Source organism: Papaver somniferum, chromosome 2 (assembly GCF_003573695.1).
Source record: "Papaver somniferum cultivar HN1 chromosome 2, ASM357369v1, whole genome shotgun sequence".
NCBI classification, from domain to species: Eukaryota; Viridiplantae; Streptophyta; class Magnoliopsida; order Ranunculales; family Papaveraceae; genus Papaver; species Papaver somniferum.
The window spans coordinates 140,419,281-140,431,792 of NC_039359.1; the positions used below are offsets into that span (position 1 = coordinate 140,419,281).

At 37.9% G+C, this 12,512-nt stretch overlaps 2 protein-coding genes across 2 annotated transcripts; both read left to right on the forward strand.

The window, feature by feature from the left end:
• The first annotated feature begins 7,599 nt into the window (after positions 1-7,599).
• Positions 7,600-9,158, forward strand: LOC113352083 (wall-associated receptor kinase 2-like). The gene is made up of 4 exons (XM_026595954.1): positions 7,600-7,717; positions 7,788-8,540; positions 8,743-8,915; positions 9,017-9,158. The coding sequence occupies exons 1-3, from the start codon at positions 7,600-7,602 to the stop codon at positions 8,856-8,858; spliced, it is 987 nt and encodes a 328-aa protein (XP_026451739.1). The 3' UTR covers positions 8,859-8,915; positions 9,017-9,158.
• Positions 8,945-10,336, forward strand: LOC113352084 (wall-associated receptor kinase-like 22). The gene is made up of 2 exons (XM_026595955.1): positions 8,945-8,948; positions 9,017-10,336. Exons 1-2 carry the CDS (start codon positions 8,945-8,947, stop codon positions 10,249-10,251), a joined length of 1,239 nt encoding a protein of 412 aa, XP_026451740.1. The 3' UTR covers positions 10,252-10,336.
• The last annotated feature ends 2,176 nt before the right edge of the window (positions 10,337-12,512 follow it).

Sequence of the window (12,512 nt, forward strand, 5' to 3'; positions counted from 1 at the left end):
AGTCGTGCAAACCTGAGGCCAAGCCGCCACACGCGCCATTGGCACATGCCAAGCGATGCTTGCGACCTAGCATGCCAAGCCGTGCAAACCTAGGGCCAAGCCGCCACACGCGCCATTGGCACATGCCAAGCGACGCTTGCCCGTGCAAACCTGGGGCCAAGCCGCCACACGCGCCATTGGCACATGCCAAGCGACGCTTGCGACCTAGCATTCCAAGCCGTGCAAACCTAGTGCCAAGCCGCCACACGCGCTATTGGCACATGCCAAGCGACGCTTGCAACCTAGCATGCCAAGACGTGCAAACCTAGTGCCAAGCCGCCACACGTGCCATTGGCACATGCCAAGCGACCCTTGCAAGCTAGCGTGCCAACCCGTGCAAACCTAGGGCCAAAGCCGCTACGAGCGCCATTGGCACATGCCATGCAACACTTTCATTTTGGCATTACCACCTGCACCCGATGCGCAACATACATCCAAGCATTCCACACAAGCCATTGGCACATGCCATGCAACCCTTGCACTTTGGCATGTCGCGCCTACATCAAAGGCCACGATTCCTCTCAAGATGCAAAATCTCGACCGTCGAAGGTCGCCACTGAGCCGACACATCTCTCAAGCTCAACTTATCAAACACCAGCGACATGCTACACATTTTCCACGAAAACACTCGAGACATCAATACATGTCACAAACTGGGGGATGCTCTTTAGGGCTTTGGTTTGGCGGTTTACAGCGTGCGACATACTCAAATGCCCGTTTCAAGACAGTGTATTAAGAATAAAACAGTTAGTAAATGCAGGAAGTAATGGTGAAACGCTCTTTCATTATGGAACATCAATTCCATCAAATTCCATCAATACCAGGCGTTACCACCTCTTCCCATTTAACTCATCCGTTTCTTTTTCTTACGAGGCCAGAGTACGTTTCACTTAGACTTGTATAAATAGGTCTTACCTATTTCCACCAAGACAACAAGTTTTGGTCAGGAGAAATACAATACTCAGAAAGGCAACTTTGCTAGCCTTCCCAAAAGCTTTCACCTTCTGATACAAGTCAAGTACTACTCTTCCAGAACTGTTTTGGTCTCAATACTCTCTTTGCTTCCCTCCCTAAACCATCCCTTCTCCTCCTTTTTGTGACCGAAGCAAACCCGGAACGGCCATTTCTTGGTTTAGGCCGGAGTTGTACAGATTAATCTCTCGAATGTAAAGTACTCCCGTGCAGTACATTTGTTTAGGGTTTAGATTTGTTTCTCACTCACCTACCGAAATTACCAAAACCGGCAGAAATGATTTTCACCCATAAACAACAGCGTGCGGCGTGCAATACACCCGTTATAAGAAAGTGTCATGAAGCGGGACAATTAGTGGCGGCAAGAAGTAACGGGTGTAAACGGATCCACTTCCTTCATCATGGAAGCATGGGTTTCTGACGGTTATACGTTACTCCACTCTTCCGTCACCCAATCGTTCCCACTTCCTACGAGACCAGGGTACGTTTAAATATGACTTGTATAAATAGGCTTCACCTATTTTTCCACAAAACAACAAAAAGTTTTGGTCAGAGAACAACATAGTATCCAGAAATCACCTGATAGTTTTCCATTCTGCTAGCCAGTTATACTTTCTGATACAAGTCGTAAACAACCACACCTTCAGAATCAATGGTTCTGGTCTCAACACTTTCTTCGCTTCCCTCCCTAAGACCAACCCTTCTCCTTCACTTTGTGACCGAAGTAAGCCCAGAACGGCCATTTCTTGGTTTAGGCCAGGATTGTACATATTGATCTCTCGAATCAAAAGTACTCCCCTGCAGTGCATTGTTTAGGGTTTAGACTCGTTTCTCATCCACACAAAATTATCAAAATCGGCAGAAGCAGTTTTCACCCACAAACAGTAGGTCATATTAATAATTTTGATTCTCCCTCTCTCTCTCTCTCCCTCTTCTCTCTTCTTCTCCCTTTCTCAAAAAAAAAAAAAAAAAAAAACCTTTGAGCTGACTTGCTCAGATTTGGTCCTTTTGGACCAGATCTGAGCAAGAATTCTTTTTTCTTTCAAAGTTTTTGATAGTAGGTAATGAATAAGATGTTTTTACATCATTTCTGGTGTGTTTTGACATATTTCTTCGCCGTTTTGGGGCGATTTTTCTTCGTCGTTATGGGGCGAGTTCTTCAAATTTTAATGGCTGGTTCGTGGCTTGCTTATCTATATTCAAAAACATTGATGGTTCATCTCTACATCGCTTTCAATCAGCATCTGTGTTTGTGTGGATGAACAAATTCATGGGCAAATTACTCCTTTGTTTTAGGAGCATCTCTTATTGAGGAAGACTGCAATCTGATGTAAAAGAAGAAATTGGATATCTTTACAGTTTATTGCTCTTTTTCTTCGCGATTTACTTGTAATTGATGTCCTTATTTGTATTAGGGTCTTGATTATCTTTTATTTTGATGATGTTTTTGTTATTTTTATAAACGAACATGTAATCACTGTTTTGATTCGAATGAATTGAAATACATTGATTGTCCAAAAAAAAAAAATCTGATTTATTTTATTTCCACCTAATATACATATCCAAACATCCGTGGAGATGCTTACTTAAATTTTAAGGCTAATAAAATCTGTTAAAATTGGGTTATCTACCACTAAGATACATATTCAAATATCATTTGAGATGCTCTTAGAAAGTCAAATTCTCGGCTGCCCCCACGTATTCATGATCAACAATGCAACTGTTCAGTCTACCCTCGAAACAAGGGAACCGACTCCGTACTGAATCTGATCAAAGGACTATGACATTCTTCATTATCGCCTTATCGATAGAGAAAGGGCAAAACCAAGAATCGGGACATAATTAATGCATATGGATATGATTACTTGCGTAACATTATCTGTGAACGAGTAGTTCCCAAGAGTATAACTCGTGCTTAATCACCAAATTAAGCATTGAACATTGACTAATTGAGTAGTAATATCTGTGAAATTGTTCTACTACAACCCAACTTAATTACGATCACCAGATTTCATCAAACAGACAGATATTAATTGAGTAGTAGTATCTGTGAAGTTTACAAGAGTAGTCCTCCCACTTGAGCCCGATGATCAAAGAAAAACACTACACCTATGTGTCGGCAGTTCGGGAAGTTGTATCAGCAGTTAAGACAAAATAGAGAGGTACTTTAAACTTGAAGTAACAGTAAGGTCAATTCATTCTGATTTCCACAAAACCTCTATTTATTTTGGAGGATGGTTGGATAAGCTAAGTTAGAATGTATCATTATTTTTTTCCTAACTCCTTGGCTATCCCCGGCTTAGCCATTAAAACGGTTCTTAATCTTATTATGGGGTTATGCACAAACAAAAGTTTTATTTTTTGGGTTCAGAATTAGACCTGTTCTAAGTTCTATTATGGCTCACAGGTGACAACCATCCATGTTGGATAGTTGGTAGTAATACGTTATCTTGTTTGATACAAAGAAAAACGAGAGCTTAGAGTAGAGTATATTTTTTGACTTTGGAGTTTGGAATTGGTTGATGAGGGCCGCCTCTTCATGAACAGCTAGGTGGCTTTTCTGAATTATGCACCTGCAACCCATTTATTATCATTCGTTTCCAACTAGACCATATTACTGCTAGAGGCTAGCTAGCTAGAGTTCTAGATAAATACATCTCTAGTCTAGATATCCACAATCTAAAAGCAAACCCTACAGCACAGTTTACAGGTGACAGGAAGAAAGGAAAAAAAAAACCATAGAGAAGAAGAATAATGTCTGCTCCTTCCGGCTTCCACACCTAAACCAGTACGGCACATCTAGAAATTTACTATGCCATGGAGTGCGACTTTGTAAAATAATTTTCAAGCGATCATTACCAAATTTGGTCCAGCCAAACCCAATAATGCATATCAGTCGATGAATGCGTTAAAATAATTTGTCCTTGGAATAGCCAAATTAAGAAGGTCAAACTGTAACAGTACCTTGCTGTTGATGTTGATCACTCTATTTGAAGGGCTAGCATTCAATGTAGTTTTTATTACCAAATTAGTTAGAGCAATTTTTATGGTAATGTTCAAACTCAAAATCACGTGGATGGCCAAACGGGTTTCTCCACTATGGTAAAGCTGGGCAAAATGAACAGATTTGGTTTTCAAGGACCCACTAGTATTTCTTTTTAATATAAAATATTTTGTAGGATAAAGATGGAAAATAAAATATAATATTTAGGTGAGATAAAGTATGATGAAGTGAGTTAAAATACGTGGCTAAATTGGGGCCTATACCACTTAATTGGGGCCTATAGCTAGAGACAAAAAAGTCATTAGAAATCACCTAGCACCACCCCTTATCAAAATAATTACCTAACTACCTATTTTACCCCTGATTAATTAGCACTAATTAATCGTATTAGGGGTTAATTTTGTTTTGGACGTGAGATTAACTAATGTTAGAGAGTTCATCAAAACATCAAACATTTTGATTTTTTTCCCGTAAACAGTACCCAGAATCGGTTTACGTTCATTCACTTGTAAACCGATTCTGGATTGGTGTTTACGAATTACCAGAGGAAATCCATAATCGGTTAACTTTGACATGTTTATAATCCGATCTTGGAAATCGAATTTTACTTATGACACATATAAACCGATTGTTTCATTTCATTACCAATTTTCATTCATTGCATTATTATTGTAGGATGCATTTAGCACATGCATCAAGCCTTTAAACCCCTAGGCGACCCTAGTGGACGAGTTATAATCTCGTGAGGGTTTACATAAAGGTCTTTCCACAAAACCTATGCAAAAACTTCTAAAGCCATTAATCTTCCTCCGACGAAGACGATACAACATCCAAGTAATCCGGGTTATCCTCCGGGATTCTTTCTGCCAAGAAGTGATAGCTTGCATCGAACGCGAATGCTTCCCCCTTTTCCTCCAAGTAGCGCGCTTTCACGACTTTATGCTACAAAAACACAAAAACAAACTTACATTTGTTAGTGGTGTTTCATTGGAAGATAAAAACAACATGGATTACGTAAAAAAAACCACAAAATTACTTACAAAATTGTGCAATGGACAAGGTGAAGGGGCGAGTGTTAAAAATCCGAGGTTAGAGAGCTAAAAAAGCAAGTATCGCGTTTTCGATGACTAGGTGCCTCTCATGGACTTGTTGAACACTTCTTGAATTAGGATTCCCAAACTCTTGGCTAAATTTGTTGTGTACCATAACTTAAAAGGTTGTGGAATCCACCCTTTCGGAGGATTGACGTCTAAGTCGTTTTTCCGCATACCAAGCTTTGGTGATTGCCAAATCTTCATTAGAATCAAATGAAGCCATTTCTTGTATGTGGATGTATGAAATGAGTAGTTGTGGAGTATATGGAGTGAGGGGGAATAAAATGATCAATTTTGGGGAAAATGGGGTCCAAGGGTGAGGTCTCTACTTATAGAGAAAGTCCCAAACGGCTATTTTTTATGAAAAATGTGAAATAATTTGAATTAATCGGTCTTTTAGAAGGACTGTAAACCCCGATTGTGTTTGTATGCCACAAGGAATCAGACTTTCTTGCGACCAACGTAAACCGATTTAAAACATTTTAATTCACCGACAATAATCGGTTTATATATATATTCATATGTAAACCGATTCTAGCTTGGCTTAAAAACATTCAGGAAGAATGGCTTGCACAATAGGTTTATGTTGACATATCGAGTAAACCGGTTGTTGGCATGTCAGGCTAGAATCAATTTAAACATTAAGTGCATTAAGTTCAACACAAGATCATTCAAAATAAAAACATCAACCACACAAATATCATCCAAAATACAAACATCAACCATCCCAAAAGACTTAAAACAACCACAAGTCTTGTAAACTTAAAGTTTTAGTATTTAAAAGTTAAACTTAAAAACTTAAGGAGCACCAGGAGCATTTGCAGCAGAAACAACATCAGGAGCAGCATCACCACCACCACCACCAGCATCAGGAGCAGTAGCAGCACCACCAACAGCAGCATCATCAAGAGCAGCAACTTCTGCATCATCCATGGCTATATGTTCAACCATTTCTTAAAACAAACCTTTAAATTCTTGGTGGTGATCCCTCTCAACTGATATAATGTTTCTCCTCATCCTAGCGAACCTCATGACCTCAACAAGCTCTTCTAGTGCAAGCATATCAATCAATGCGAGGGCTTGTTCAAGACGGGTCTCAGCTCCGAAAGCAAACTTATATAGGCTTCTCTCTGGCACTTTTTGTGGTTTCCTCAGAACATCCTCCAAGGTTACCTCTCGATTGTAAAATGCTAGGTGTGCGAAGTCCATTCTACAAAAAAAAAAAAAAAAAGAAATCGGTACATATATAAACATAAGTAATCCGATTCTGAAGAGACTCAAAGAATCGGGTTATGTGGTACATGTATGAAACCCGATTGTGGAAAGGAAGATGAAGAGACTAAAGTAATCGGATTATACATATTACATATATAAACCGATTCTGGTGATGTATTTTAAATATTTCATTTCTACCTCATAATCGGCTATGTTAATCATCATGTAAACTGATTACTGTGGATGCTCTTCATGGACGAAAACAAAACCCAGAATCGGTTTATTCTATAAGTCAATAAAAACCGATTCTGGGTGTAATCAGAATTTTGATTTGTCAAAAACGAAGATTTAAACATGTAAATCAACAAGATATGAAGAATCATAGATTGGGTTGATAGAGATTTACCTTTTTCTTATGTGGATCGTAGATTCGTTGGAGAAGAAGATGAAAATTAGGGTTTTGAGAATTTGGAAAGATTAGGATGGAAATAGAATTATTTTTTTTAGGTTTAGGTTTTTTTGTTTTTGGATTTACTGAAAATAGAAAGATTAGAATTTATATGAGAGAGTTGTAGTAATTAATGTGGGGGTAAATTAGTCATTTTTAGAACTTGGGTGCCTATAGTAATTTGGTGGTGTGCGAAGGAAAATTTGATAGGCCCAAATTAAGTGATATAGGCCCCAATTTAGCTAGGTTAAAATAGGATGAAGTGAGATAAAATAGGATAAAGTGAGATAAAATAAGATTAAAAATTAATAAAATAATCAGGGATTGTACTTGGCGTCAATCCAAGAGCTCATGAGAAAGTCGCCGGCGTTAATGGCATGGTCGCGCGTTGGTGCTTCCAACGCCCGCATTTTTGGCAAGAACGCGCGTCCTTCTCTCAAGCGCGCGCTGGTTGTTCCATCTCGATGTTCAAATCAACAGATTTGTTGATTTGAACATCCATTTTCATATTTGTTCGTTCCATAATGGGAGCAAAATGAACAAACTCCAAGTTTGTTCATTCCATAGGAATTGCCCTTAAGATAGCCAAGTAAATGTATTTGCTATGTGAAGAGCAACAAAATGGCTCTTATGAATTTATGCCTCTCATTTATTGCCATCCGCTTCCAACTATATGATGTGAACCATAATACTGTTGCATCACATGATAAATGCACGATGGCCTTCCCTGCATTATCATCATTCCACATCCACATTGACAACTAGTCCTACTACCCACCTTCCTTCTCTGCTTGCATTCCATTTTTCAACTGAGAAAGTGAACCACAATGGCTAGAATGCATTCTTCTCTTCTTATCCTTCAAGATCTTCAAATGTTCATATATCCAATGATGATCATATTGTTATTATCGTCAACGTCATCTACAGTATCAGCAGCATCTACGAGTAGTATGCACACTAATAGTACTGGCCCTATTGCTAAACAGGGTTGCAAAGATAAATGTGGGAGTGTAAGTATTCCTTATCCTTTTGGAATGGGTAGTCCAAATTGTTACCACGACAAAGCATTTGAGATCAAATGTGTTCCCGGCCAAATTCCCTTCATACAACTATTTCCAGTTGCAGCTCAAATTGCAGAACTCACAATGGACTATATCCGATTCATGGGATGGTCTCTACCAAATTGTTACAACAAAAAAAGTGGAAAAAGTGAATGGCTGCGCAAACCCCGAGCCATATTTGGCGGAGGATTCGCCCTTCACTTTCTCAAGTAAGCGTAGTAAGTTATTAGCGGTTGGGTGTGATATCGTTGCATACATTCCTATAAAAAACACAAAAAAATATGTAAGCAGCGGGTGGTCATCATTTTGTACTTCCGATTCTTCCGTGGTATTTAATTTAACGTCATGTTCAGGTGGTAATGGTTGTTGCCAAACAGATATACCTACGGGACTCAAATCTTTTCTAATTCAAGTTGGGAGTATAAATACAATCAATAAGACTTGGACTGCTAATCCCTGCAGTCAGGCTATTGTTGTTGATAAGGAGTTCACTGGGGATATCCACGGAAAGCTTAATCCGAACGGAACAACCGTACCTATGATGTTGGATTGGGTAATTGGGAATGTAACATGTACCGAAGCAAAAAAAAAACTTACTTCGTATGCATGCGGGGAGAATAGTGATTGTAGCGAGTCTTTCAATGGTCCTTGTTATCGATGCACTTGTAAAAAAGGTTATACAGGAAATCCTTATCTTGGGTGTCAAGGTACGTACTAACACTTGCTTTAAGTTGTTGGACTAATTTCCTTGAATTTTAGATAATTTTTCAGTTTTCTGGTTGAATATCCCTTAGATTTGAATTTCTGGTTTAAGACCAAAAGTGAATCAGTAAACCTATGATGATGAATATCTTCTGATTTTATTTTATATTTTCCTAGAGTTTTAATGTGATCAATATGGCTAAACAGATATCGATGAATGCAAGGAAAGTACGATATGCAGAAAAGGAACCACTTGCCTTGATACAAATGGAAGTTATTTTTGCGCTTGTCCCATGGTTACCTTGTTGACAGTAAAAATCTAGGCTACTGCATACCACATCACAAGCCAAAAATTCCTTTAGCTTTGGTGGCATCATTAGGTATATATGACTGCATAATTGTTATCCTTATGTGCTAAATGGAAGTTATAAGGTTTTATGTGCATTTTTAACATCCTAAATTACTTTCTTGATCCCTACAGGTGTTGGAATTGGTATCCTTACAATAATTTTGATCGCTTTGGTATCTTGGTCATGCCATCGACTTGAGAAAAGAAAGCAAAGCATACTAAAGCAAAGGCATTTTAAAAGAAATGGTGGATTATTACTAAAACAAAAAATCTCGACAAATGATGGCAAAGTTGAAAATGCATCTACTATCTTTCTTAAAGAAGATTTAGAAAAGGCAACTGATAATTTTAACCAAAATCGTATTATTGGTAAAGGAGGCTTCGGCACGGTTTATAAGGGTATGTTGTCAAACGGCAGGATAGTAGCTATTAAGAAGTCTAAACTGGTGGAAGAAAACCAAGTTGATCAGTTCATTAATGAAGTTGTCCTTCTTTCGGATATAAACCATAGACATATAGTGAAACTGCTAGGTTGTTGTTTAGAAACCGAAGTCCCATTGTTGGTTTATGAGTTCGTCTCTAACGGGAGTCTCTCATCCCATCTTCACGGTGAGGATGGTCATGAATCTTCAATATCATGGAAAGATCGATTAAGAATTGCGTCGGAGATTGCAGGAGCACTAGCGTATTTACACTCCGAAGCTTCTATACCGATCTTTCATAGAGATATTAAACCCGATAACATACTCCTAGATGAGAATTTCAAGTCTAAAGTGTCTGATTTTGGACTAGCTAGATCCTTTCCAGTAGACAAAACTCACGTAACAACAAAGGTGCGAGGAACACTGGGTTACTTAGACCCAGAATACTATTATTCTGGTCAATTTACAGAGAAGAGTGACGTTTATAGTTTTGGAGTACTTCTTGTTGAGCTTTTAACCGGCCAGAAAGTTGTATCGAATATGAGAACTGAACCAAACTTAGCATTTCATTTCTTGACAACAATGAAGCAGAATCAATTGTCTACGATTTTAGCAGCTAGAGTGGTTAATGAAGGAGATAAAGATGAGATTTTGGTTATTTCTAAGCTTGTAAAGAGATGCTTGAAGCTGAATATCAAAAAAAGGCCAATTATGAAAGAAGTGGCAAGTAGTTTGGATGGGTTGAAAAAGTTTCGAGAGCCTTCAATGGTCGATGAACAAGACAATATCCTAGAAGAACAAGCTTGTCATTTGCCGATATCTTTAACAAGCAGAATATTTGAGATACAAAGATTTGAAACTGCTGATTCGTGCATTTTATCTGGAGATACAGCGGATTTTGAAAGTACAAAATCCAGCAGCAGAAGATACTCAATAACTAGCTAGCTGGTGAACTTTAATATATTGTATTTGATATTTTTCTTTGACATCTTCTATAATCTGCAAATTTTGTTTATCAATAGATACACTTTATAAGGTGAAATTTACATTCAATTTCATTCTCCTATAATTTGACCAGTGAGAGGGCCATAAAACTTCTCTTATGCATTATTGGCAATCTGATTCCTCGCTTTAGGAATTGTAGCTACATGAAAACCTAAAACTACACCCTTATGATATTATGTAAATGAATATGTTAGAGTATTGCTCGGTCGAACTCGCATGCGTTGCTATCTCAAGCATGTTTGTCAAGTTTATTTGTCAAAATTATATGTCTTGATTTCTAGACTACTTATAGCTAAGTCTCGGTTTAGGACAGTTTAGTGTAGTTGAGCTCCAGACTCCATGGAGATCATCTTACGAAGACGAAGAAATACTCAAGGAACCAGTGGAACTTCATCCGACTAAAAGGTTTCTGGATACTTGAACTTATCTATCACTCAAAAGTCCATCTACTCTATCTCCTACTCTTGAGACAAAGTCTTATAAGTATGATAGTTTTCATACATACACAATTGCTATTTCGAGCCGAGTTTACTCGCCTATCTTTTTTCTCGAAATATGTGTTGGTAAGCTTTCGTTTTAACCACTTTTCATCTTTACCCGTGACGAAAGTCATGATGACGTTTCAATCTTGAAAATAGCTTTGATGACAATAGTTGTGAATAACGACTGTTATAACATTATAGAAGAATGTTTCAATGATTGAAATGTAGAGTTGAGATTACGTAACCAACTATGGATATAAGCATATATAATGTCTTCGCACATTAGTGTATAAATCCATGTGCCAGAAACCAAGTGTGTGCATATGTGTGCATACGGTATTGGTGAAGGAGACAGGTTGGGTACGCGTACCAGCGGAAGTTTTCGAACCGAAAATTTCTGCTGAGTTTGTAAGTTTGCAAACTATTAAACCAGTCAGCTTAGGTACGCATACCCGTACGCGTACCCACAGAAGTTTTCGAACCGAAAATTTCTGCTGAGTTTCTAAACTCAAATCCGGTGTCTATGGTACACGTACCCGTACGCGTACCCAAGCTGCTTATATTTCTCAAATTGGAAGTTCATGAACTTAAACAATAAATCAATAAGAAATGCAATCTTTGCAAACTGTGGCTATATTGTTCATGAATTGATTCAAATGAATCAAACCGATTTTGTTTCAATTATGTCTATTCATAAATACCTAAGCAATTGAACAACTCTTCAACTAGTTCTTATGAGTCATTTGAACTAGTTATGTGAAGAAGATGAATACGGTTAATATGAAAGTGCTCATATGTCTAACCATTGGTTAACTATTTGTGAACCAACTAAGTGTACACATTTAGGTACAGTTACTCAAACCTAAATGAAATACATTTCATTTGTGTATGACAAGCTAAGTTTCGATCTAACGGTTGAAATATATTAGCTTGGTTAAATCAAGTTTTTCATCTAACGGTGAATATTGAATGCTTTGTTACCAAAGTAACTTGGATTGCAAACCCTGATTTGAAAACTATATAAAGGAGACATCTAGCAATTGGAAAAACTAATCCCCACACCTCCTGTGTGATACTAGTTGGTTTTTCTAGAGTCGATTCTCCTTTAATCTTAGGTTTCTTCTCGAGACCTTGTAGGATAACGATTGAAAGACTTCATTGGGATTGTGAAGCTACACGAAACTACTTATCTTGTAGTTGAGCGATCTGATCTTTCCATTTTATATCGTACGAGTTAAATTGAATAATTAACTTGAGATTATATCTCCGATAGGGCAAGATAAAAAGAAATCACTAACATCTTCGTCTCATCGTTTGTGACTCCACAATATCTAGTTTCGCTACCATACGATTTAGATTATTATGAGGTGATTGATAATTCTAGGTTGTTCTTCGGGAATATAAGTCTGGGTTATCAATTGGTTCCTGTTCACCTTGATTTTATCAAAAGAAGGAACAAAACTCTTAGGTTTATATGTGGGAGACAGATTTATCTATCATCATAGACTTTTGTTGTGTGATACAGATTTCTTTATTAAAGTCTTCGAATTTGGGTCGTAGCAACTCTTGGTTGTGGGTGAGATCATCTAAGGGAATCAAGTGCTTAGTATCCTGCTGGGATCAGAGACGTAAGGAGTGCAATTGTACCTTGAATCAGTGTGATATTGATTAGGGTTCAACTACAGTCCAGACCGAAGTTAGTTTGTAGTAGGCTAGTGT

Excerpts from the sequence above, each read along its gene's own strand:
- LOC113352083 (XM_026595954.1), top strand. The coding sequence starts at position 7,600 with ATGGCTAGAATGCATTCTTCTCTTCTTATCCTTCAAGATCTTCAAATG. Across the intron at positions 7,718-7,787 it reads AGTATCAGCAGCATCTACGA|TATTCCTTATCCTTTTGGAA; the intron begins GTAGTATGCACA and ends TGGGAGTGTAAG. Across the intron at positions 8,541-8,742 it reads TCCTTATCTTGGGTGTCAAG|ATATCGATGAATGCAAGGAA; the intron begins GTACGTACTAAC and ends ATGGCTAAACAG.